The 25,720-nt window shown below is 66.2% G+C and overlaps 1 protein-coding gene across 1 annotated transcript; it reads left to right on the forward strand.

The window, feature by feature from the left end:
- Positions 1-3,724: 3,724 nt before the first annotated feature.
- SCARF2 (scavenger receptor class F member 2) lies at positions 3,725-24,051 on the forward strand. The gene is given in 12 exon segments (XM_075433558.1): positions 3,725-3,878; positions 3,881-4,064; positions 9,617-9,675; positions 11,497-11,598; positions 11,916-12,435; positions 12,524-12,742; positions 13,140-13,268; positions 15,773-15,876; positions 15,949-16,066; positions 17,452-17,573; positions 21,530-21,682; positions 22,036-24,051. Coding segments are annotated over 12 exon segments (3,054 nt in total). The 5' UTR covers positions 3,725-3,739; the 3' UTR covers positions 23,241-24,051.
- Positions 24,052-25,720: the final 1,669 nt, after the last annotated feature.

The raw sequence follows: 25,720 nt of genomic DNA on the forward strand, positions 1-25,720 counted from the left end.
TGTCCCTGCCCTGGGATCTGTTTTTGGGGGACGTGCACCCTGCAGGCTTTCACTTCCTCAAATTAGGGGCAGTTTCTCCTGAGCTCATTCGGGCTCTGCAGGACGACGAGCGTCTCTGGGCTTCCCTGTACCTTGCAGCTGTGAGGCAGCATCTCCTTTTTGACTGGGGTTTGTTCCCACCGCTTCTGGCAAGCCCCTCAAGCCAAAGGGGTGAAGTTTAAGCTTTCCAGAGATGTTAGCCTACTGCCTTTTTCTCTAGCTGAGACCCACATGCCTGAAAAACGCCTGGAGGAGCAGGGAGCGCGGCTGGCGCATGGGGCCAGGGCTGCTGGTATTTAAGAGCAGTGCTTGTGCAGGCAGTGGCTGCGCTCCCGGTGTTTTGGGGAGGAGGGGAGATGCGGTCCCGGCACCGGGCTGCCCATCCAGCCCATGCACGATGCTGCGGCAGTGGCATGGAGCAGGCTCCTGCCCTGAGGCCTGGGCTCTGCCAGTGTGGCTGGACCTGGGGCTGGCTGGGTGCACCAGCGGACATCCCCCGCCGCAGGCTGCTGCAAAGACCCCCGGCCACCTGCACAGCTGTTGCAGCAGCAGATGTTGCAGCCTCCATGCCAGCAGCTTCGTGTACCCCTCTTAACCCCCATGTTTTTGGAGTTCACCCCCAGGCAGCTCCAGGCATAGCTCTGCAGTGCGTGTGCTGCTGTTTGCAGGGGCTGTCTACGGGTGCAGGGTGCTCCCTCCTGTCTACCCAGGGTGCTGGATGCCCTTGAAACCCCCCAAATCCCCATGTTCCCAGCAACTTTTACCCATGATCAGCCAGAAAACAACAACTGCTCTTTTTCTTTCTGGGTACATTGACCCAACCAAGCCCTCCGTGTATCTCAGGCTTTCCCCACCCTGCTCAGTTTTAGGTCTTGCTGCTGGAAGCTGCTTTCTGCTTGTCCCGAAGGAAGGGGAGGCATGAAGCGCTGGCAGGTATGCTGGTAGCCCGTGCTGCAGCGCGCTCACTTGCAAGGATGCTGGCTGTAGCAGCAGGGGGAGTTGCAAGCAGAGAGAGCCCATATCCCTGCAGCAAACATCTTGGCAGCCGTGCATGCAGAGCCCCTGTCCCTGCAGCAACCATCTCGGCAGCTGTGTGCTCAAATGCCATGAGCAGCCCAGGCGTGCATGTGAGTGGGTGCTTCTTCCAAAGACCAGAGCCTGGCCGCATCCCGGCAGGATGATGAGGAGCGCCTCGTATCGTATGGCTCCTGCCTGCTGAAACAGCTGCAGGGGTTTTTGAACCATCAACAAAACAACGTATTTTTCCTTAGTTTTTTGTTCAGAAATACTATAGTGCTGGGTTTCTTTTTTCTCCGATATTTCCCAAAACACACTTCAACAGGAGGCAAGCACCTGGTGGAGCATTTCCAGCCTGAAGCCTGAAAAAGAAACTGCAAACTGAGTTGTAACGGAAAGCATCTGCATGCTCGCAGGGCGCTGGCACGGGCAGCAGGCATCGCTGGGCCCGGAGGGGAGGCGGGACGGGCTGCCGATACCCGTGGGCCGTGCAGTCCCCCAGCCCGGGCAGCACCAGCCAGCCCAGCCCACGCCACCCCCCGGCACCGCAAATCCTCCCTCCGCCTCCCCACTGCAGCTCCCTCAGCAGCTTCTCCAGCCTCTGGCTACCAGCCGACAGCATCTTCGGAGGGACCAGCTTATCTCCCCTGCCCTGGTGTGGGCTAGACCTGGTAAAAATGGAGCAGCACAGGGTCTGCTGCCTGTCTGCCTGCAGGAAGAGAAGAGAAAACTGTTTATGGAAGCCAGGAAAACAGCCAAAAGCAAATGCATCCCCGCACGAAGCAGCAGCCTGGGAAAGGTGTGGCGGTGCGAGCCTGCCATGGCTCATCAGGAGCGGGGCAGAAGAGCACCGGGCACGCTCGGCACAGCGGGACGTGATGGAGAGAGCAGATGGGAAGGGAATCCCGGTTACGGAAACAGCCGCCGCAAGGCCACAGCTCCAGGTGGGCACGGCTGGTGTGGGGATGTGGCCGCCAAGCCCGGCTCGCTGCCAAACTTTGGAGCTCACCCCTCCCCAGCCCCCTTAGCTGGACAGAAAGGGATGTGAGCTCAGCCCGGGGCTGGGTTGTCCCGTGGGATCTCCTCGCACCTCGGCACAGCCGGGAACCACGGTGCCAGCGCTGCTGCCCCAGCCATGGGGGCTGCCCGTGTGTTTCTGCGCACCCTCCGGACAGTCCCTGCGAGCAGGACAAGGTGAGCGGGGGGACAGGGGTGTGGAGGCAGGGGGAGCTGGGCAAGGGGTGCTGCTTCCTGGTGCTGCTGCTGGGAGTGGGACCGGGGATGCACGAAAAGTGCCAGGGCTGCAGAGGGGAAACAGGGGGGTTACCCAGTGGTCACAAGCCTGTTTGAAAGCTCAGGTCTGAGAAGGAAAGTCGGTGGGTTAGACTGGGTAAACCACCAGACCTTTCCTCTGCACCACAGATGCTGCCAGTGGGATGCTGGCCACAACCCGCTGATTGCCCCGTGGCACAGGGAACGGGGAAAAGGCAATCTCGGACATGGTTGCTGCCATCCGAGTCCCTGCCGGTGATGTGATGCCAGCCAGCGTCGCTCGGCGGGAAGGAGAACACACTCGGCTTTGCCTTCCCGGCTCCTCCGTGCCGCGGAGGGTCCTGGCTGCTCCCCGCTGTGGCATCCCACACGCAAAGGCCACAGGGTGCCTGGGCTCACTGCACCCTGCTAGACGAGGCGCTGGACCAGGATGTTACAAACCCAGACTGTCAAAACTGCAGGTTGGCGGTGGTGTCTGGGGCAGTCATTGCAAGCCAGCGCAGAGAAGGCGCGTTTGCAGGGGTGGTCCTGCCGATTTGAAACCACCCGTGCACTTGGCACAAGCCACTGCCATGGCTGGTCATCGGGAGGTCGGCGAGACTCTTGCAGGCACATTTTTGGGACTGGTCCAGGGGCTGTTGCACACCTGGGACTGCCGGACACGTGGAGATGCCAGACCACCAGAACAGCCAGACCCAGGGCTGGTGGGCACCAAGGGCTGCCAGGCCCCAGGACAGCCAGATCCCGGGGCTGGTGGGCAGCTGGGGCTGCCAGGCCCCCAGGAAAGCCTGACCCAGGGCTGGTGGGCAGCTGGGGCTGTAGGGTCCTGGGACAGCCAGATCCCAGGGCTGGTGGGCACCTGGGGCTGCCAGGCCCCCAGGACAGCCAGACCCCAGTCCTGTCACACACTGGGGGCTGCCGACCCCCGGGACAGCCAGACCCCAGGGCTGTCACGCACCCAGGACTACCAGACCAGCAGGACAGATGGACCCTGGGACCGCTGGGCACCCAGGGCTGTTCGGTGCCTGGAGCTGCTGGGCACCCGGGGCTGTCGGGCACCGGAGGGTACCAGGTCCTGGGGACAGCCGGACCCCGGGGGTCCTGAGCAGGCAGGGCAGCTGGGCCCCCGGAGCTGCGGGATCCAGCGGACAGCCGGACCCCGGGGCTGCCGGGCTCAGGGCTCCCCGGGCGCCCGCAGCTGCCAAACCCCCAGGACAGCCGGACCCCGGGCCGGCAGCCTGCGGACTCCCAGGACTCCCGGACACCGGGGAGCTCCCGGACCCCCGGGCCGCGCTGGAAGCCGGGACCCCGCAGCCTTTCCCGCCGGGTGGAGACCCCCGTGGCGGCGGTGCCCGGGGCCGGGAGGCGGCGGCCGGGAGCCCCGCAGCCTGGCCCGCCGTCAGGGGAACCAATGCGGAATTTCCTGGCTGGCGGCGGGGCCCCTCCCGCCGCTGCCGAGAGGGGCGCGGGGGAGGCGGCGGCGGGGCCATCGCGCTGCGGCTTCCGCCCGCCGAGCAGCGGCACCGGGCGGCGGGCACCGGGCGGAGGGCAGCGGGCAGCGTCCCGCCGGGCCCCGCCGCTCCGACGGCCATGGCGGCCCGCGGGCTGCGGCCCCCCCGCCGCTCCCCAGCCCGGGCCGGGGCCGCGGTGCTGCTGCCGCTGCTGCCGCTGCTGCTGAGCCCCGGGGCCGCGCAGGAGCTGAGCCCCCGCGGCAGGAACGTCTGCAGGGCCGGCGGGTAGGAGCGGCGGGCGGGCAGGTGGGACGGGGCGGGACGGGACGGGACCCCCGGCCCGCGGTGCGGCGGGGGGGGGGACGCGGGACGGGATGGGGCTCGCCGCTCCCCTCCCCCGGGCCGGCCGCCGCGCTGGGCGCCTTCCAAGACAAAGTCCGACTTGTGCGGGGCTGAGGCGGGGGGAGCCGGGCGCCGGGGAGGGGGCGAGGAGCTCAGCCCGAGCGGGGCCGGGAGCGGGGGGTCCGGCGGGACCCGGCCCATCCCCCGCAGGGCCGGGCATGCTGCGGGGAGCCGGTCCTGGATGCCTCCGGGGCCGGTTCTGCCGTGGGGAGCCGGTCTTGGGTTCCTTTAGGGATAGAGTCGTGCTGGGGGGGGGGGGCAATCCTGCATCCCCGGGGCCGGTTCTGTTGCGAGGAGCCGGTCCTGGGTGCCTCCGGGGCTGGGTTGCACTGTGGGGGGCCGGTCCCGCATCCCCGGGGCCGGTCCCGCTGCCGAGCCCGGGCTGGCACGATGCGGGATGCTCCGGGCATGCTGGTGGAGCTGCCCCGGGCTGCTCGGGTTGGCGGAGTCGGCAGCTCCAGGGCCTTCGGGTTTGGCTTCGGGAGGTGGGTGCTGGCACTGCCTGGCTGTCCCCGGGGGTCTCTTCCCGCCCGCCTGGCCGGTGGCAGGGCCCCGGGAGCTGGCTCTGCCTTGTCCCCGCTGCCAGCACTCTCCGTGTGCCGCGGGCTGCGTCGCGGAGCATCCCCTTGGGTCAGACCTCTCCGCAGCGCTCGGGTTTGGTGCTGGCCGGGCTCCTCGGCCAGGCTGTCCCCAGCAAAGGGGGGAGAGCACCCGCAGCCGCTCCCCCCCGGCGAGCAGAGCGGGATCCCTGCCCTCCATGGGGGGGCCCAGGCCATAAATGCACCTTCACATCTCGCCCGTGAGGTCAGACGAGTCCACAAGGAAAACATGTGCTGCGAGCGAGAGGGGCCGCATAATGGCTCCATTCAGCAGGGCCGCAGGCGCTGGTGCCCCCTCCTCAGATTACAGGCTGAGTTTCCTAAGGAGGCATTTCGGGAGCCGGAGCGGCCGCAGCTCCGGGCCCTGTGCCGTGGAGGATGCGGGGAGCGGTCCCCCCCTCGCTGCCCGCCGCCTGCTGAGCTGGTTCCCAGCAAAACTGCCACCGCGCCCCGGGGTGGCCGAGGGGACCTGAGCAGCGTCCCCCCACCCCGCTCCCGGCACCCTGCCCCGGGTGCAGGGGGTGAGGTGCCTGGGTGATCCCTTCGCTCAGGGACCCCCTCCCATCCCCGCCGTGTGGAGGTGGGGAGATGCTGCGCCCGGCTCGTGCCCTGTGTCACCCGTGGGTGCCATGGCGTGCACGGGAGGCACTCGCTGGAGAGTGGGATGGGGTGTCCGGGATGGGCGGGCGGTGATGTCCACCCTCCTGTGGCGAACAGGGCCTGGAGGCAGCCTAGGAGCTGGACGAGGTGGGGAGGGGTCGGTCCCTAGGACGCCGAGACGATGTCTGCGTTGTTTTCCGCCCGTCACCCTTCTGCAAACCCTTCGTCCCTCCCCACCCACACACCTGGCACCCAGTCCCTTCTTTACTGTGCGCTCCCCTCGGCGTGGAGGGCACCCCAAGTGTCACCATCCAAACCCGCGGTGGTGGCCCCAAGAACCTGGGGCAGGTGCTGCAGGTCCTGCCCGGCGCCGGGGCAGCTGGGCTGAACGTGGCTTGGGGACGAGGTCCTGGCGTGTGTCCCCCAAGCTCGGTAAAGTCGTTGGTGGGGTTCTTGGCCAGGTGGTTGTGCAGGCACCGGGCTCTGCTGCGTGCATCCCTTGGGGATGCCGGCTGCGGGTTCTGGGGGCCTCGAGAGCAGGGTTCTGCTTCAGCCCCTCCTGCAGCCTCCTGAGACGCGTCTAGCGGGCAGCAGAAAAGGCCGTATTTAGGGGCTGTTTGGTGTTTAAAAGTTTTGTGTTCTACATGCAAGTTGCTCCTAAATTTGAAGCTGTTTTATAATCGGTTACGAGTCGGCATGACCCCCTCCGAAGCTGCCGTCTGGGGTGCCGGCTGCTGAGAGCCCTGCGCGCGTGGGCATTGCCTTGTCCCTGTCCTGCTCTCACTAATGCTCTCCTTTGGTAATCTTTCAGTTTTTAACATTTTTTTTCTTTTCTTTCTCTGCCCAAAGGGTTTCCCTTTGCACACACGATCCTACGCCTGCCTGCGCCGGAGGATCACTGCCTTTGCCCGCACCCCGAGGCTGGGTTCGGGTCAGGGAGCCGTGGCTGGCATCAGCCGGGGGGCAATGCCGCTGGCTGGGATCTGGTGGTCCCAAGACCCCTGTGTGCCACGCAGGGGGAGCTGGGTGGCACGGGGTGGTGGGTGACACAGAGAAAGGAGGACCTCGGTGCCAGGGTGACGCTGGGGGGGAGCAGCACGGTGGGGAGGACTGGGGGTGGCTGCGTGGCTGGGGAAGGTGACGGCGATGCTCTGGGCTTCGGGGACGTGCTGGGTGGCTGCAGGGCTCCTCTGCAGCTCCCTCCGGCGGGCTGGGAGCGGGGAGGTCTTGCCTGAGACCACGGGCATCAGCTCCCACCTGAGCCCTGGGGTCTCGCTCCCGCTTTTGGGGTTGTGAGCCTGCTTCTCGTTAATTAGGGGGAGCTGCGTTAGTGTCTGGATGAGGAGCCGTCCCTCCTGCCTCGGGAGCCCCCTCTGTAGCCGTAGGTAAAGGGGACATGCTTCAGGGAGCAACGTAGGTTGTTAATCCACAGGAGAAGTATTCCAGCTCCTCCATAGAAACCCCCAGAGCGTCTGCGGAGGTCCGGCGGATGCTTGGCGTGAGCAGGGTGCGGCTGTGTGCTGGGGGCATCGCCGACATCAGGCACCCGTCCTGCAGGTCACAGCTGCGGCTCTGCCCGCATCCCCGCTCCTTTTCTTCCACATCCGCGGAGCTCCCGACCCCGGGACACATCTCAGAGGCAGCTTTGCTTTCTTCTTTGTCCCAGCATTTGTAGCGCTTCGAAGAAAAGAAAAAGAAAATGTATTTGCAGCGTGCATATCTGCGGTGGCATGTCTGTGTGGGTCAGGAGCAAGCTTTGAGCCGATCTGCCAGTTATCCCAGTTTCGGTGGTCACGGGGCACGTGGAGTGAGCCCTGTTTGAAGGAACTGAGAGCACGAGAGGTGTTTCAGACCCGCGCCATGACGAGTACCGGTCGTCTCTGCAGCCAGCACCGACCCTACCCCAGGGCTAGATGCACTCGGGGACCAGTCCGTGTGCCACACTGGGAGCACCAGTTACCCAGCGCCGCGTCCCGGCTGCCTCTCCTTGCAACAGCAGCGAGTGCATTTGCTGTCAAAAGCGCTGATAAACGAGGTGGGGGCTGAGCGGAGGGGTGCGGGACGCCGTCGCCGGGCACAGTGAAGTACAGATTAGGTATCGGTGAAAAGATAAGCACGAATGCTGCGTCCAGCGAGGCGGTGGGTGGGCTGGGGTCCTGGCTGGCGGCGGTCGCGACCCCACTCGCCTCCTCCGGCTCGCGGCAGGGGAAGGGATTTTCCCCCCTGCCGCCACGTTTCAGCAGCTCCCAGCTCCCCGCCGTGGGCTCGGGGCTCTCATTGCGGGCGATGCTTTTTGGTGCCTCATCCGCGATGCCCCGTTCGGTTGCCAGGCTGAGGTGTTCGAGGGAGGAGGTTTCCCAAGCGGAGGGGTTTCCTCTTGCAAACCTGCGATGGTTTCATCCAAAAAGCACCAAGCACTGAGTTTCTAAAGGGTGGAGCAGTGGAAGGAGCCCTGGGTGGGACGGCGGGTGCTTTGGCTGCGCTGTGGCAGGGTCAGGGCACCGCGGACCCGTCCCTGCCTGCACCGGGCATCCCGGCACCGCTGGCGAGGCTTTTCGGGGGGGGGGGGGGGGGGAACAACAGCCTGCAGCATCGCGCAAAGAACCTCATCTCCAGCCCACCCGGTCCTCGGGGAGGTGGTTTTGTGGCTGAGCCCCTCTTTGCTGTTAACACCGTGCATCCCCTTGCGTGCCTGGCCAGAGCCGAGCCCCCCGGCTTGAGCCCCGGGGTCCCTGCGCAGGGGGTCCGCGCCGGCTGCCATCGCAGCGTCTCGCGACTGCTTCAGCGGGCTGAAGAGATGGAGCTATTTTGGGCTCCGGCTGCAAGGCATTTTTTCCAGGCCTTGAATCATTTTTGTGGTTCTTTTCTGCCTCCTTTCCAATTTTTCACCATCGGCCGTGGAAGGGGGGACGTGGTGCTCCTGGCTTGGCCATGGGGTGCTGCCCACCGAGGGGCTGGCAGCAGGAGCTGCGTCCGGACCCCCAGTGCCCGCGTTTGGCCGGGGGGCTGCTGGCAGCTCCCTCCCCGGCCCCAGGACAAGGCGGTCTGGCAGCCAGACACGGTCCTGTGACTGCGCTGGGTTTTGAGCGAACACTTCCTCGCTGTCTCCTCCTCCTCTCCTGCATTTGTTACATATAAAGAGGAAAAGGAAAAAAAAAAAGAAAAAGCAGAACGCATTCCAGGCTGCGCCGCCGGACCAGCCCGGGTGAGGTTTTCCTCGACTGCAGTGTCCACTTGGACCGTCTGTAGCCCTCCAGCATCGCTCCTGTCACCAGCGCGGGGACCCAGGGGTGCGGGTCGCCCCGGGGATGAGCCGGGTTCCCCTGTCCAGGGGGTCCCTGCCGTGTCACAGTGCGATACCCACGCCTGGGTTTCAGCAGCGTGGACCCCCGGCCATTCGCTGGGGTGGGCACTGAGTAGGTGTGGGTGCGGCGTCCCTGCTTAGTCCCACCAGTCCCATCCCCGTGGGGTGTCACTGGCTGAGCCTCCATGGGGGTCTGAGTCCACGTCCCGGAGTTGGCCAGGGTCAAGCCTGTGCCAGAGCCGCTTCGGCTGATGGTCCTGTGCACAGAGGTTCCTGGCGCTGGTGGCACCCCAGGACGCTGAGGGCTCGGGGACCCATCCTGCGGTTGCCATCGCCCGGCTCGTGCGTGGGCAGGGGGTGCCTGCAGGCAGTGGGAGCAGTGGGGACGTTCGTGGTGCGGGGGCTGCCGGCCCCCACGTGCCGCAGCCCCCCCGAGCAGGGAGGGCAGACAAGGCGGGCGTCTGGCTGCAGGCACCGTGCCATCCCGCCCGGGGAGCGGGCTGCTTCGCCGGACCCCCGAGGGCAGAGCAGTTGGTTTTCCCATGGGACATTTAGAGCCTTCTCATTTTCCCCAGCTTTTGGGGGCTTTGGGGGGATTTTTTTGACAGTAACTGTTGCAAGCACAACTTCCGTTGTTTCATTGCTCCTGATTAATGGGAGGAACTGGTCCTGTAGTGGCTCCCGGCATCGCCTCGGCTGGCTGGTGGGATGTCTCAAGGCAGTGCCCGTGGGAGCCCCGGGGCAGAGCCGTGCTCCCGGCACGGTCGAGGAAGAGCCGACAGCTCTCCTTGCCCCCCAGGGATGCAGCAGCCCCCGGCCAGCGTTCAACCAACCGGGACCATCACGGCTTTGGTGCTGCCGATGGGTTTTTGGGAGGGACTGGGGCTTTCTGAGGGTCGTAACTGTTTTTGGTGGTTTTCTTTGCCCTGCAGCTCTTCGGTGCTCGTGTGCTGCCCGGGATGGAGGCAACAAGGAAGCGAGTGTTTAATAGGTAAGCACCAGCGTTTTGCTTTGTTGGACGCTGCTCATCTGCTCATCGTTTGCTGAGCCCTCCTGGCCTCGTCACCGCTGTCAGGGGCCACCCTGATGTGCCCTGCGGCGGGGACCCCTGGTCCCAGGGAGCTCTGCCTGCAGCCGGGCTCCCCAGGGATGCTGGAGGCTGTCCTGCCTGCCCGCCATGCTCACAGCCAGCAGTGTGTGGAGGGAATGGGTGCTCAGCCCCAGTGCTGGGGTGCTGGTCACAGAGCCCGACCCTGGGGTACCCCCTGCCCCCCCAGTGATGCTCTGGAGTGCCCCAGCCCCCAGGGGGCTCCTCCGCGGGGAGCATCGCTCCTGCTCCCAGGCTGGGGGGTTTCTCTCCATACCAGCCAGCTTTGGGTCTGCGGATCTGGGGGTGCTGCTCTGGGACCCAAAGGACAGCAAGGTGTCCCCCATGGTGAAGCGCAGGGACAGGGAAGGTGCAGCTGCAAGGCTGGGACCCAGGGAGTTCCCGCGGGCGCTGCAGCAGCGTGAGGAGCCCAGCTGGAGCTGCCAGTGGAGGAGAAGCCACCAGGACCAGGTTCACGTCCATGGTGGCCCCGTTGGAGAGCGGCTGCCGGGGCAGGCAGGCTGCCGGGCAGGGGCCTCCGAGTCCGCAGGCAGGGCAGCCCCAGCCGGGGCCACGCCGGGCGTTACAGCTCTTACTGGGGGCTGCGGCCAGCCCGGCACGGATGCTCAGCCAGGAGCTCTCATTCCCCGTGCTGCCGCCACGATGCCGGTGCCTGTTCCGGGGTTCCTGTGCTGCTCCCCGCAGTCTCGGCTGGCCGCGGGGCTCGCCTTGCCCCAGGAGAGCCCGAGAAGCTCTGCACACCGGCCTGGGGCGTCGAAGACCACGTAACCAACTAACCCACGGTGCATGCGCCCTCGTAACCGCTCGCTGCATGCGCTGGGTGCCTGCGTGCCGGCAGCAGGAAGCGGTCCCTGCGGCGTGCCGGCGGGAAGGGAGAAGGACAGGGTCTGCCAGGACAGCGGGGGGAGGACGGTCCCACCAGCGAGCTGCCCCATCTCCTCGCCCCCCCAGCCTGCTCTAACCGCTAGACTCACTGCTCCTAACCTGTGTAATCTGTCTATTTTAGGGGTTTCTATAGTATCCATCACCGTAGGTCTAAGAACTCCCAGGTAAGGTGGATGGGGCGGGTGGTCTGCTCTCCCTCTCCTGGTGGCTAAGGAGGCTTGTCCATGCGGGATCTGCCTGTGCCTGTCTGCACCATGGTGCTGCCTGTCCCGTGTCCCACGTCCTGCGCCGGCCCCGCTCCAGGCATCGGCCCCGGCGCAAGGTCCCCTGGGCAGGAGAGGGGCCGGCGGTGGCCCGTGAGGGAGAGGAGGTGGTGGGGTGGCAGTGACGCTGCTGCGGTCCCTAAGGAGTGCGGGGGGGGGGGGACAGTGCTGGGGGCTGCCCGCATTCGCCCGCCCCGCGTCCCCGTTCTCCCCCAGTGCCCGGAGCTGCCTCTGCCGGCGATGCGGGGCTGGGCGAGGGACGCTGCTGCCGCGAGCAGCCGGTGGCAGGGACAGGGCTGGGCTGGGTGGCCGGAGGCTGGTGGCAGGGCTGGAGCTGAGCAGGGCCGCAGGAGGCTGGTGGCATTTTGCCGGCGAGGGTCCCCTCCAGCCTGCCCGGCTGCTTGCCAGGACGGTCACGGTGCCACAGCTGAGCAGCACCCGGCATGCCACCGCGCTCCCCGTCCCCTGCTCTGCGGGGCTGGGGGGCTTGGGGGAGCAGGGACAAGCCCGGTGGCACTCACGCTCATGCCTGCTCTCTGTCTGTCCGTCCGTCCAGCCGTGTGCGAGGGCAACTTCACCTGCAAGGAGAACGAAGTGTGCGTCAGGCCCGGCGAGTGCCGCTGCCGCCACGGCTACTTCGGCGCCAACTGCGACACCAGTGAGTACCGGCAGCGAGCACCGGCGCGTGTCCTCGGCGGGGTTCGCCGGGGTGGCCCTGGGGCGCTGTCTCATCCTGGGGTGACTTCCCAGCGCAGAGCGTCGGGGACGGGGCTGCAGATGCTCTTACTCTGCCCTTGCCTGTCCCCTGGCTTCGTCCCCAGGGCAACGTCCCTTTGGAGGGGTCTCCACTGAGACCCCGTGCACCGGGAGGAGGAGGGGGGCTGCGGTCCAGAGGCCGGGGCTGGGGGTCTCTGCCGGCGCCTGGGGCTGGGGCGGTCCCGTGGGTGGTGCTGGGGCTGATGGCTCTGCCCGCAGAGTGTCCCCGGCAGTTCTGGGGTCCCGACTGCAAGGAGATGTGCAGCTGCCACCCCAACGGGCAGTGTGAGGACGTGACGGGCCAGTGCACCTGCAACCCCAACCGCTGGGGCCCCAAATGCGAGAACGTCTGCCTCTGCAAGCACGGCAAGTGCGACCAGAAGTCGGGCAAATGCACCTGCGAGCCCAACTGGTGGGGACCCCAGTGCTCCAGCTCCTGCTACTGCAGCCACAACTCCCAGTGCGACCAGCAGACGGGCAACTGCCTGTGCCAGCCGGGCTGGTGGGGCCGCGGCTGCAACAACCAGTGCTCCTGCAACAACTCGCCCTGCGAGCAGTTCACGGGGCGCTGCCAGTGCCGCGAGCGGACGTTCGGGCCCCGCTGTGACCGCTACTGCCAGTGCTACAAGGGCAAGTGCAACCAGGTGGACGGGACCTGCACGTGCGAGCCGGGCTACCGGGGAAAGTACTGCCGCGAGCCGTGCCCAGCCGGCTTCTACGGCCAGGGCTGCAGGAGGCGGTGAGTGGCCGGGCTGCGCGGCACCGCGGGCGCAGCGGGGGCGGCGGCAGGGGCTTGAGGTGCGGCGGGGTGACGGGTCCCATTGCAGGTGCGGGCAGTGCAAGAGCCTGCAGCCGTGCACGGTGGCCGACGGGCGCTGCCTGACCTGCGAGGCGGGCTGGAACGGCACCAAGTGTGACGAGCCCTGCTCGCCCGGCTTCTACGGAGAGGGCTGCGAGAAGCTCTGTCCCCCCTGCAAGGACGGCCACACCTGCAACCACATCAACGGCAAGTGCTCCCATTGCAACCCGGGCTGGATCGGAGACCGGTGAGTGCGGCTGGACGCGGGGCTGGACCCAGCGAGGCGATGCCCGGCCTCCCAGCTGCTCCCTGCCTTTGGACTGGGGCTGGCTGTGGGTCTCCGCAGCCGGGAGGGGAGATCAGGGGTGGGCTGGCCCGCTGGCGTGGCCGTGGGGCCAAGGGGAGCCTGCGAAACCCCTGCCCCGTGCCCCCAGGTCACGCTGGGTGCTAGTGGTGGGGCTCAGCTCTGAAGCTGGGACGCTTTCCCACAGACTCCTGTGCCCAGGATTGGGTCCAGGGCTTTGCAGCACCCAGATGGGTCTGACCAGGCGCAGCCCCATCTCCCAGCGGGTGGGCAGGCGGGGGGACAGCAGGGTCCCCGGGGACCACGGGTGCTGCAGCCGCCTCCCCTCATCCCTCACCAGGTGCGAAACCAAGTGCCGGAACGGGACGTACGGGGAGAACTGTGCCTTCGTCTGCAGCGACTGCGTCAACGGCCAGTGCCACTTCGAGACCGGCCGGTGCCTCTGCCGCCCCGGCTCCCACGGCACCTAGTGAGTGAGTGAGCCGCGCCGCGGGTGCGCCCAGCGCACGGCTGATGCTCGGGCACCTTCTGCTCCCTTGGGTCCCGCTCGGTTCCCAGCCGAGAGGCTTCCTGCGGTGGAAGCGCTCGCGGGCTGTAGTCCGGGTGCTGTTGGAGCGGAGGGGAAGGGACGCGCTGGCGGAGCTGTTCGCAGCAGAGTAATGCCAGAGAGGGATTTTTGCTTTAGGAAACAGCTATTTGGCAAAAACAAATGCCGTCGACAAAACGGTGGTTTGGTTTTTCTGTTTTTTGAGTCCAGGGTGGAATTTCTAGGCGAAAAGAGAGAGAAAACCACATCCCAGAATAGCGAATAGCCTCACGGGCATGGCATCCGCGGGGTGCTCTGCTGTGAGCTGCAGCTCCGGCCAGGGTCTTCCTCACCCCCGGGAAGAGCCCCTCGGTGCTCCCCCTTTCTCCCTGCCCGAGGAAGGGGCACAAGGGACGCTCGCACGCCCTGGGGTTTTTTCCCAGCCTGGAACTGAAATGCTGTTTGAAAAGGCGAGGAAAGTGCTTCCCACCCGGCCGGGGCGTGCAAACCAGCTGCCCCAGGTCCTGCCACGTGTTGCTTGGATTTTCCCGGGAATTAGCCAGGAGCCTGGCAGTGGCAGCAGGGATTCGGGACCAGCATTCCGCCCGTGCTGGCGTTTCTCTTGGGGCTTAGAAACAGGGAGCGTTTGGATTCCAAGTGGGTTTTTCTGAGGCTTTACCGATGGGTTGTGCTGCTGGCAGAGCTGCGGAGGGCAGCGGGGAGGCAGCCCGGCTGGGCACCGGTGCCAGCTCAGGATGCCCATCCCAGGCATCGCTGCCGCCTTCGGTAGCCGAGCCGGAGGTGAGAGGGTCCCGGTGCTCCCTGGGGCTGCGTGGCAGCGCTCTGAGCACGGCACCGGCGCGCAGCACGGGGATTACATTGTTCCGAGGCCCTGGCGCAGCACTGGAGATGCGGGGGCCGGCGATGCTCGGGGTGGAGCCCCAGCCCCAGCAGCACCCCGGAGCTGCGGCCGCGGGCTGAGCCGTGCGTACGGTGCTGGCGTGCACACCGGGCGTGCTCGGGGACTTTCCTGGTGCTCGGGCGGATCCCTGTGACTATGTGCAAACTGGTGTTTTCGCCTGCAGCATATAATTTTGCTGAAAAGGGGGTGATTTCTGCAAGGCAGGGAGAAGGGATGTCCTCACCCTGAAAGGGTGTCCTCTCACGTCGGGAGGACGGTAAAGGAAAGGCTGCTAAGACATTTGTGGCGTGCACAAAGCAGTTTATCTCCTCCAGAACGTTCCCAGCAGTGTCGAGACCCTCCTGGAAGAAAAATCGCCCCCCTCTGTTCTCCCAGAAATGTGGGTCCGGGGGGTGGGGTGAGGGGTTTTTGGGTTGCCACGGAGATACCCCGGCTCCCGTCCCGCTGCGTTTGCTGCGCCGGTGCCGCCGCTCGGAGCAGCTGTGGGGGCTCGGCACCCGTCCCAGCGGGCACGCGGCGGCTGGTGGGCACGGGGCTCGGCCGCGGCCATGCTTTGCAAGTCGGCGGAGCATGAAATGGGCTGATCTGGCTCCGGGCACGGCGCCGAGGGCTGGGGGCAGCTGCGTCCACGGGGGAGCGGGTTTGGGCCGGGGCCCGCTGGCTCCTTACGGCTGCGGCCGCTCCAGCCGGGAAGCCGCTGCCGAGGGCTCGGTGCCCAGCCGCACTGCCAGCATCCCCCGGATCCATCGGGGTCCTGCACCGCAGCGCCCGTCCCCGCGCCGCAGCGGTGGGCCGGCTCGGTCCCACGGGCACCAAGAGCCCCCGTCGCTTTGGCGTGTCCCCAGCACGCCTTCGGTGCTCAGGCCCTTGGTGCTGGCGGGTCGGCGCCCGTTCATGCGTGTCCCCTCGCTTCGGCGACGCTGTCGGGGAGGTCGTGTCCCATCGCCATTGGGGGGTTGGACTAGATGACCCACAGAGGTCCCTTCCAACCCCTACTATTCTGTGATTCTGTGATTCTGTGTCACTGGTGGTGGAGATTTGACGCTGGGCTTAGCCGAACTGGGAGGGTCCACGCTGATGGAGCGGATGCCTCAGGACCGCTCCGTTGTTTTTCCTTCTTGGAGGCGAAAAAATGAAAATAAAATGAACCTGGGCACCTTCCCAGCTCGTGGCTGCCGTGGCTCTGCTCTGGGGAGTCTGGGGGTGCCGCGGCCACGTCACCACCGAGCTGAGCGGGAAACCCCAGGCCTTACGCCGGGTGGCCTTTAGGTGCAGCTGCTGGGTTAACGACCTTTTGTAATTGCTGCGCCTCATTGTGCAGCACCGCGCGAGAGCGTCTGAGCTCCAGCCGGGCCGCATCTCCCGAGCGATGGGTGACGCTGCTGGGCGGGCAACGGGCTCCTGCTCCCAGGGGGCTTCGGAGCCGCCTGCAGAAGTGGCCCCTGCTTCCCCCGGCAGCATGGAGGGCTTGGGAGGGGGCCGCAGCCGGGGCGGCGAGGGCTCTCACCCAGCCCCTTCTCTCCAGCTGCAACCTGACGTGCCCGCCCGGCCGCTACGGATCCAACTGCGCCGAGACCTGCGTCTGCCGCGACGGCACCTGCGACCCGCTGACGGGCGCCTGCCACATGGGTGAGTGCCGCTGCGCGTCGCCTCACGGCACCAGGCTGCCCGCGGGCTGAGCCCCCCGCTGCTGTCTTCCAGAGGCCAACCAGCGGATGGGGGTGATCGGGGCGGGCGCCCTGCTAGCGCTGCTGCTAATCCTCCTGCTCTCCCTGCTCTGCTGCTGCTGCGTCTGCCGCAAGAAGGACGAGGGCCGCGGGTGAGTGCCGGCGCCGGGCGGCTCTCGCTGGGCGCTGCCGCGGAGCCTGAGCAGAGCTGCGGGTCTGGGGTGGCTGGTGGCGCCGGTGCCCGGTGCGGGGATGCAGGGACTGTGCCAGGACAGCGGCGCGGTGGGAGACCGAGGCAGAGCAGTGCTGCCCGCCGGCACCGCTGCCCTGCGGTCCCCAGCGTCTGCACGGGTCCCGCTGCGTCCTCGCAGCAGGGGGGCTGACAGGGGGGCTCGGGGCCCCTCCCTGGGGACCCCCCTCTCCTCGCTTCATGAGCTGTTTCTTCATGGAGACCCACCGGGTCCCCCCTCGTCTCCGGGGGCTGGAGCCGATGTGCAAAGGGAGCCCTAAAACACAGCGAGGGCATCGAGTCATGGCCAGGACCCCCAGAGCAAACCCCTGGGCCGTGGGGTGAGACCAGGTGGGCGATGGGACACGGCACTACCAGCTGTCCTGCATGGGGACGTTCAGGTGAGGGCAGCTCCCGCAGCGAGGTCGGGGTGCCGGCAGCGTTTTGGCAGCACCGGGTGGCATCCCCCCACCGGCACAGGGATGGGGACAGCTCTGTTGCAGAGAAAGCCTCTCTTCGTGCCACCAGCTGCTGCATGGGAATTTTCTGGAAGCCTCCCTCTGCAGCCCTGGCAGCTCAAACCCCGCCTGGCACATCTGGCTCGGAGAGCCTGGCGGCTGCGTGTAATTATCCCGCAGACAACAGCACGAACGCAGCCCTGCGTGGTGAGGTAGCGACAGGGAGACGGCTCAAAATAGATTCCTCTCTCCCGGGGTGCCTGGCCCCCCGCGATGTCCCCGGACAGCTGGCTCGCCCGCGGTGCTGTCCCAGCGGCGCTCCCTCGCCGGAGCATCCCGAGGGACCGCAGCGGCGGCGGGCAGGTCACAGGTTGCCTTGCATCAACACGCGAAGCCGCTCGCTCCTGCGGCTGCAGATAATTGCTTGAAACCTCGGCCCCGGGAGGCTTCAAAACCAGAGAGCAAATAAAGAGAAGCCACGTGTTTGTTTATGGGTTGGGATGATTTTTATTTTTTGTAAAGATTCAGGGTCTTGGCCCGGCATTGCGGGTGTTTTGGGGCCAGGCTGCCAATGGCTGTGGCCGGGTCTGGCCTTGCCGCCGTCCCCTGGCACTGCTCTGCGTCCCGGCGCAGCGCGAGCTGATGCCCGGGGCTGGCAGCAGCCTGGCAAGTCCCCGACCCTCTGTGCCCTGGGCACCCGCCTGCCTCGATCTGCCCAGTTCCCTGTCCCAAACCCCTTCGCGTCTGTGGCATCCCTGGGCTCCTGGCTCTCTCTCACCCCGACAAGGCTGTCCCCAGCGCGGGGCCGGTGTCTGTGCCTCTCTGACAGGACCCTCACCTTCTCTTGCAGCTCCAGCCAGGACCCGGCAGCAGCCAAAAAGCCGCCAAGACGCTTGTGCGGGCGTTTCAGCCGGATCGGCATGAAGCTCCCGCGCATCCCCCTGCGCCGCCAGAAGTTGCCCAAGGTCGTGGGTAAGGTGCTGGGGTTCGGGGAGGGGGCAGAGAGCCAGACCTGGGGGCCTTTACTCCTGGCAGGGCAACGCATGTGTCCCGTAGCATCCTTTCTAGCCCCAAGCCCAGGGCAGTGAGCACAGCAGACAGGGGCAAGAGGGTCCCCAGGACCACCGCGGTGCTTGGTGCGAGCTGCCTGGCTCGCAGAGGCTCAGCCCGGGCTCAGTCTGCAGCTTCTGGATCTCAAAGCGCGTCGTTTTGCTTGGCGAGGGCCAGGTCCCTGGTGCCTGGAGCTCTGCTGAGCTGCTTTGACAGGTTATTAGGTAGAGGGACGGTCCCTGTTGTGGCAGTGAAATGGATCATTTACCCTTTCGGTTCTAACCCGCCCCAGCCTTGCGTGGGGCCAGAGCACCCGAGCCGGGGCCATAGCCCACGCACGGTGGAGATGAGGACAGGGGCAGAGACTTGGAGTGACCTCCCCGTGCTGCCCAGGCACGCACCGGGCTCGCAGGGGGATGCTTGCACCCGGCAAAGCCCCCGGCCCAGGGATGTCGGGGACCCCCTGCATCCAGCAGCTGGGGAATGCTGTACCCCGTGTACTCTGAACCCTCCCCGCGCTCATCCCGGCGCAGGGAGCTGGGGCTCTGCTGGATGAACTGGGGGGTGAAGGCAGCCTCACCCTGCCCTGCAACGGGGCTCAGCCCGCGTCCCCCCGAGCCCAGCACCGCAGCCCAGCACGCAGTGGCTTGGCGTGAGGCCGGGCCCCCCGTCCCGGGGCGGACGTGGAAGTGGCCCCCATCCCAGCCTGAGCTCCGGCATCGAGGAGAGGTGGCCGCTGCTCATGGCACGGGGCACAGAAAAGCCCTGCCCCGGAGCAGGGTGCGCCGGGGCCGGAGAAACATTCCTGCTGCAAGGATAACACGGGATCACAGAGGCCGTGTTTGTGGAAGGGGCCGGGCAGGCTCGGGGAGGACAGAGGGTGCCTGTGTGCGGTGAGGCTGGGGGGGGTCGGGGGGCTGCGGGCGCCTTCCCCTGGCGCCCACCCAGCTGCTCTGCGTAAACAGCGGCCTCGGGAAGGGCTGCGGGTGCGGCGCCGGTGCCAGAGGGATGCTCGGGATGGTCGCAGGTCCTGGCAGGGCTGGGGCTGTTCCCGGAACATTTCTTGGGGCTGGGGGTTGTTGCTTCACTGGGAGGAAAGGCTTTGGTCGGGGCTTTGGTCGGGGCTTGCCCTGTGTTCGTCGCGTCACCCCACGCAGCACGGCACAGCCGGCGTGGGCTGCAGCAGCTCCCAGTCCCTGTGGTGCGCGACCCGGTGACGCCTCCAGCCCCCGCTGAATCTGGGGACCCCCCAGGCGAGGGGACCTGGCCGGGTGTCTGCGGCAGCTGCGTCCCGCGACGGCTGGTGACCGCGGTGAGGAGACAGCACGTGGCCCCGCCTGGGAGCCGAGGTGGCCGGGGCACAGAGGCAGAGGCTGCCTGCTCCCCGCGTTGATCCTGCCTGGGGGATGCTGAAATGTCCCCTCCCGAGTGCCAGGGCAGCGCCAGGGGTGCTCCGGACCCGGTGGGAGTGTCACGGTGAAACTGGTGCTGGCCAGAGCTGAGGATACCCAGTGGACGGTCACCCCAGGGCCACTCGTGTCCGCGCAGAGCCGCCACTGTGGCCGTGCGTTTGCTGGTGCCGGGCGGGTTTACCCCTCTGGGTCAAATGTGACCATGGTCACCACCAGCGAGCACAAGCGCATGCATGGTGGGACCTCCCCAGGTGGGGCCGCAGGTTTTGAAGCCCCACTGAAGCTCGTCAGGTGTCTAGGGTGCTGGGTGCCCCCCTTGAAAGCTGCTCCCCCTCCTCAGCACCAGCTTTGCACCCACAGCATCTCCCTGGGGGATGCGCCCAAACTGCTTCACGGGGTTTGCTTGCCCGGGACATCGGTGGTACCAGTACGGCTCTCGGTCGCGTGTCGCCCCGTGGATGCTGGGACTGACTGGAGCTCTGCACCCTGCGTTGACCGCTCCTGCACCCCACCACCGCGTCTCCTCTCCGAGCGGCAAAGCTCAGCCAGCCCCGAGAGCAACGCCGAGCATAGGGAGCCTGGGTTGAGCAGGAGGGGAGGGCCAGGAGGGCTCCGGGACCACCCTCCCACAGCCTTTCTGCGGTCCTGGTCTTGAGTCCGATCGGCTGCCATGCAGGCAGGACTGGGGTTGGCACCCGGGTGCTGTGGCTTCAGCAGGTTTCAGGGAGCAGCAGCGGGAGGGGACCCGTGGGAAGCATCTGCCCGTGATATATCCGCTATGGGGGGGATAAATCCCAGGGGACCACGCAGGAGCCCCCGAGCCCAGATCCGGGTGCACTGCACATCCTCTGTTTGTCCTGCAGCCACGTCCTGGGTCTCATCCGAGTCCTGGAGACGCCTCGTGGCCGTGAGTCCCAGCCTCCTCTCAGGAAGCATCTCCCTTCATCCACTTCCAGACGGCTGCTTTTAATTTTCCCTTTTTGGTTTTTATTACAAGGAAAGCCATGTTGAAACTGCCGCTTCCCCCTCTCCAGGCCGTTTGCTCTTTAAATATCTCTGCTTTTTTTTTTTTTTCCCCTTTCTGCAGGAAGCCAAACTGTGCAGGGGCGAGTGTGCATCACCACTGTCATTTTAACGACCCTGCATCTCTGAAGCCAGATTGCCTAATAAAGAGTAAATGTTCCAGTGGGCATCCCAATAACACTTAGAGATTTTTTTATTGTGAAACAGGGACGTGGTGCAAGATTCAAACAGACCGAGCAGGAAACTGCTGCATGACCTTGATGGTTGCAGTGTGCGGGCAGAGGTTACAAATACCTGGAAGTATCGCTGCACGGCTGCTGCGCCGGGGCAGCCCGCCTGTCCCCTGGGGTCTGGCAGCCCTTGCAGCTTGCCCCCGGCCCAGGGGACAAACGCCCGCAGGCAGGGGACGGGGACGAGAGCATCTGGTGCTGCCCGGCTTTCTGGGAGCGTCAGTGCCCTCCACCCAGCTGGTGCTGCCACGGTCCAGGGGTACCCCGAGGACGATGCTGAAGCTGCGGGCACCTGGGGAAGCCCCGCAAAGGGGGTTGGGACATGAACTTACCCAGCAAAAAGCCTTAAAAATGATCAGACAGAAAAACCAGTCCCTCCCAGCCCAGACAACTGCCACTGCTCAGGTTCTTGTTTTCTTTTTTAACTGTTGAAACCGAAAATATTGTTAACACAAAGTTTTTCCTCTCTGGCGGTTTTTCTCTTCCGCTCGGCTTCTCTGCTGGTGGCCCCCGTGGCGGAGAGGGCAGTGCCGTGGCAAGGGGGGGGACGATCCTCCTCGGCTTTGGGATGGGAGAAGCTGGCAAAGGGACTGAAAAGTGGCAGAATTGGGAAAAAAAACCCACTGTGCATCCCCCTGCTGCAGGCATCGCTCCTGCTACCTCTTGCAGGAGCAGATGGGAAAGGAAAACACAAACAGTGATGCTGAAGTGGAAATCAGTGCAATTAAAGTCAGCATTTCTTTCCCCTGGAAGGGGACGGTCGCGGTGCCGGGAGTCCCTTTGCAGGGTGGCCGTGCCGGGTTGTGCAGCTCACGGGTGACTGCCGGGATGCTCGCCGGGCCCTCATGGGACCAGGGGTTGGGGCAGCTCGTCCCTCCGCCACGTGCATCCTTGATTTGGGAGCTGGAGACCTGCTGTGGAGGGGGGATAAATGGGGGTTGTAAGGCTTGCACGGGTTCTTCTGTCCGCAGCCAGTCGTCCCAGGCGCGGGGGATGCTGGTCACCGCCGTTGCTGGCTGATGGCCCCTGCGTGCGGGCGCTTGGCTGGGGGACCTGGCAGGGATGCGCAGCGACAGCCGTCCCCACGCCTGGGACGCTGCCCCCGTCCCCAAGACCCACCGGCGAGTTGGGCAGGGGGGCCCTGCGCAGCACCCCACTCTCCCAGCCAGCGTGGGGGTCCAGGGGCACTGACAGCGGTTCCTTGCCCTCGCAGTGGCCCACCACGACCTAGAGAACACCCTGAACTGCAGCTTCATCGAGCCGCCCTCCGTGGTGGAGCAGCCTTCCCCATCCTGGTCATCCCGCGGCTCCTTCTCCTCTTTCGACACCACGGACGAGGGGCCGGTGTACTGCGTCCCCCACGAAGGTGAGCCGGGGGACGGGGCGCTGAGCGGGGGGCTTCGGGGCCGTGGCCAGGGCCACCTCCTGCTCGGAGGAGAGCTGTCACCCTTGCACTGCGGGGACCCTGCCACCCTGGCTCCTCGTGCCCCAGGAAGGGATGCAGCTGCCGATGTTGCCTCCCCTGGGTTCCAGAGCTCCCTCCGGCGTTTGCCACTCCAGGGCTGTACTGAGAGCCCTCTTGTGCTGGGGTCCCTGACCGGGAGGGGGGGACGGGGGGACCTGGGGACACGATGAGGTGGGGGGGGAACTGAGTGGGATGCCGTCCCACCATGCTCCGGGCACATCTCCGCCTGACACCCCCGTGTTCTCCACCCCTAGAGAGCGTGGGCGACAGCAGGGACAGGGGGACACCCGCCAGCCCCGGGGACAAGCTGGTGGCCCCAGCCGGCGCGGAGGAAGCGGGCGAGTACACCGTTCTGAAGGAGACGGGCTCCGTCAGAGCCTTCCCGGCCGACAGCAGCGAAATGCCGCTGCTCAAGTCCTCGGACAGCGAGCGCTCCTCCTGTGGCTCGGGCTCGGCCGGCGCCGCGCTCTACGCCCGCGTCGCCCGTCTCTCCAAACACTCCAGGGAGGAGGAGGATGCCATCGCGGAGACCCGCAGCCCTGGGAAGCCACCATCCCCGGAGAGGACCAAGCCCCGTCCCCCAGACCCGGCCACGAAGCCCAAGGTCTCCTGGATCCATGGCAGGTACAGCTCCAGCCAGTCCAACTCGCTGCCGGCACCCAGCCGGTCCCCGGAGCCAGCAGCCGCCCGGTCCGGCAGCCCCGAGCGGGGCCAGGGCTTGGCCAAGAGGAAGAGGAGCCCGAGCGAGACGTCGGCCAGCGTGCAGGGCAGAGCAGAGGAGAAGGGCAGCGCGCGGGGCAAGGAGAAAGCGCAGAAGCAACCAAAGGAACCCGGTGTCCCCGAGGGCAAAGCCGGCCTCGCCGGGGAGCCCCAGTCACCCTCCAAGCCCAAGCAGAGGAGCAAAGCCAGCTCGGAGCCGACAGAGAGCATCAACGGGGCGGTGCAGAACGCCTTCCGAAAGATGGGTGCCCTCCAGCCGGAGCGGCGGGTCGGGGACAACAGGGATGCCCCCCGCAGCCCCGGCGCCAGCAAGCCCCGCTCCGAGCCCCTCCACCCCCAGCTGGCCTCCGAGCTGGCCGCCCAGCTGAAGGAAAAGACTCAGAGCCTCAGCAAGGCGGACGGCAGCACCCGGGCGAACGGGGTGGGCGCCCAGCGGGAGAAGCCCACCCCTCCGCAGAAAGCCAAGCGCTCGGCGGCCGCCGGCGGCCAGAAGACCAGCAAGCCCTTGCTGCCCACCTCTCCCCACCTGCAGAAACTGATCCCCGGGGCGGCCGAGCAGGCGGCCGGGGAGCCCAGGCGGGTGGAGAAGCCAAGCGTCGGCAGCGGCCAGGACCAGGCTCTCCCCAGCGAGCAAGCGGCCAAGAAGACCCCCATTAAGAAGCCTCCCAGGAAGAAGAGCCGGGAAGCCAGCCTGGAGCCGCCCAGAGCCGCCGCCGTGCCCGCTCAGGCAGTGCAGTGACCGGGAGCCGCGAGCCGGGCACCGGCCCCGTGCCGGCTGGCTGCGCGCTGGGAGGAAGGACCTTTGCCAGCATGGCCGGCAGACGTGGACGCCTGGACTGGGCAGGGGGTACTGCAAGAGCCTTGAGCTTCCGTTTCCCCCTCATCTCTCTCATCCCCCTTTCTCCTTTAGTCTCCCCTGCCCCCGGACCTGGTCCTCCCCATCCGTGCCCTGCTGCCTGCTCGCTGCCCGCTCCGGCAGCTCGCCCTCCCCGCGCGGGGCAGGACCGCAGGGAGCCGGCCCGGCTGCCAGCGCGGGGGTCCATGCGTGGCATGTCCCCCCAGACCCCCTTTTTTTTTTGTAGCAGTATTATCGATCGCATAAGCAGCGCTTGTTGTACTAGAGGTACCCACGGTATATTCTGCAGTAACGGAGCCGCTCGCTTCCCGCGCCCCGCTTGGGTCTACCGGGCCGCGGTGCGCGGCACAGGGAGGTGCTGCTCGGCGCCCGGCGCATCGCCGGGGATGCGCCCGCACCCGGCACCAGCAGCGAGCCCCCGCCCCGGCGCCCCGGCCCCAGGCACGGCTCCGCGTTGCCGGTCCCGCCGCAGCCGTGCCGTGCCCGGCGTGGGGTCGAGCTGGCTTCGACCGATGCCTCCCTGCCGCCCGCCCAGGGCTGCTTCTGGCCAGGGGGAAAGCACAGTTCACGGCCAGAGCCGGGCACCCTTTGGGGTCCCACGGCCCGTCCAGCGGAGTTGGAGGGGTTGGTTTGGTACGACAGAGCCTGGCACCTCTGCAGAGTGCTTTCCTAATAAAAATGTATTTCTTCCGTATGTATTTCTCTCCGCGCCCCGTGCTCCCCACGGGCAGGTGGTCCTGCAGTCAGACCCTCTCCAGCATAGCCAGGATTGGATCCTGGGCTCAAGGGAGCTCCGGCCACCAGGCAAAGAGGGTCCAGCCCTGGCTGGGTGTCCAGGGTGCTGGAACACATGTGGGGGGACACAGGGGGCTGGCAATGGGGTGCAGGGCTCTGGCCCCAGCTTTCTAAAGCTGATATTCAACCTGAGGTCCGCCGTAGCCTCCGTGTTCTTTTCAGCAGGGTCCTTCCAGCTCAGATGGGTCAGGTGCTTCTCCAAGAAGTGGCCGGTGATGCCACGGGCCATCGCCATTGCAGCGGATGGGGCTTTGCCACACCTCAGCGTCACGAAGGGCTGATGCCCCTGCATGACGTGACCTCGAATCTCTCCTCTAAGCATCGTGCCAGGGCCTGCAGGCTTTCCTCCCACCACCGCGCTTTGGCTGTCTCCAACAGACAGCACCCTCTGACAGACACCAGTGAGGGGACTTTGTTTAGGGGTCCACAGCTCTGCAGAGGCTGAAAGCCATACAACGACTTCCCCTGCAGCCGTGAGTTCCACCAGAAAGATCGTGCGTAGCGTAAACACACTTGCTTTTCTTAGCCGCTTTCTGCTGCTCTCTTGAATGTGCAGAAGCCTTCAGCCTCAAGGAAAACCCAGCTGAACCCAGTCACAGGAGGACGTCGTAGTGTGGAGCGAATCCAGGTCTTCTGCTCACCTGAGATGGAGCAGAAGCCACCTTCGGGAACCGCCGTCCCTGAAGCCGCCGTCCCTGAAGCCACCTTCCCCAGCAGATAGGTCAGGCCGTTGGTGACAACGGTGACTAGGGACGTTGCATGGCCTCCCACGGCCAGGGACAGGCAGGGGGTGATGCCACAGGAGATGCCGTGATGGGGCAGGACCTGCCTAGCAGTCACCGTCCCTCCTGTCCACGGGACCTCGGCCGGGGGGAGCAGAGGAGCGCGGGGGGCTCTTGTGGCCCGTGCTCTCCTCCAACAGCACTGTAGCACAGGTCTTCTCCCCATTTTGTCCCAGTTCCTCAAACCGAAGAAGGAGCCGTCGGGTTGGATGGCAGCACGTTTGTTTTGGCTTGGCTGCTGAGCAGCGATAAAAGCGAGCTCATCGCCAGCAATTCATTTCCTATTTCAGGCCCGACCAAAAATAAACTCGGAAGGGAAACTCCAATGAGAACGAAACACGCATGAGACGACGGGCTCCCAGAATCACAGAGGAAATTTCTCTCTCCGCGCTCGCTGGGGGGGTGGGGATGGCGGTGCCGGGGTTATTTCGTGCTGGAGGGAGGACTGCGAGAGGCTCGGGGAGCTGCATCAGCTCCACCAGCACTACAGCGCGAGCCAGGGTTGGAGGGATATAAACACATATTCAGCTGACACTTCATGTGGGGCCTTCCTGTGGGCACGTTGCACACGGGGAAATGGCTCTTTCCTTCTTTGCCCCCAGCCCCAGCATCAGCCCCCCGTGGGAAGGAGAAAGCCGTGCCCGGTGCTCCGGGGTGCTGGGGGTCCCCGCAGGAACACCGGACCCCGTGCCACCAGCTCCCGAGCAGCACGAGCACCTTGAACCAGCACCTGCCGCTTTCCCTTGGGAGGACGGAGCCTTTCGGTGGGTGTCTGCAGCCTTTTCC

This window comes from Opisthocomus hoazin, chromosome 12 (genome assembly GCF_030867145.1).
Source record: "Opisthocomus hoazin isolate bOpiHoa1 chromosome 12, bOpiHoa1.hap1, whole genome shotgun sequence".
Classification (NCBI taxonomy): domain Eukaryota; kingdom Metazoa; phylum Chordata; class Aves; order Opisthocomiformes; family Opisthocomidae; genus Opisthocomus; species Opisthocomus hoazin.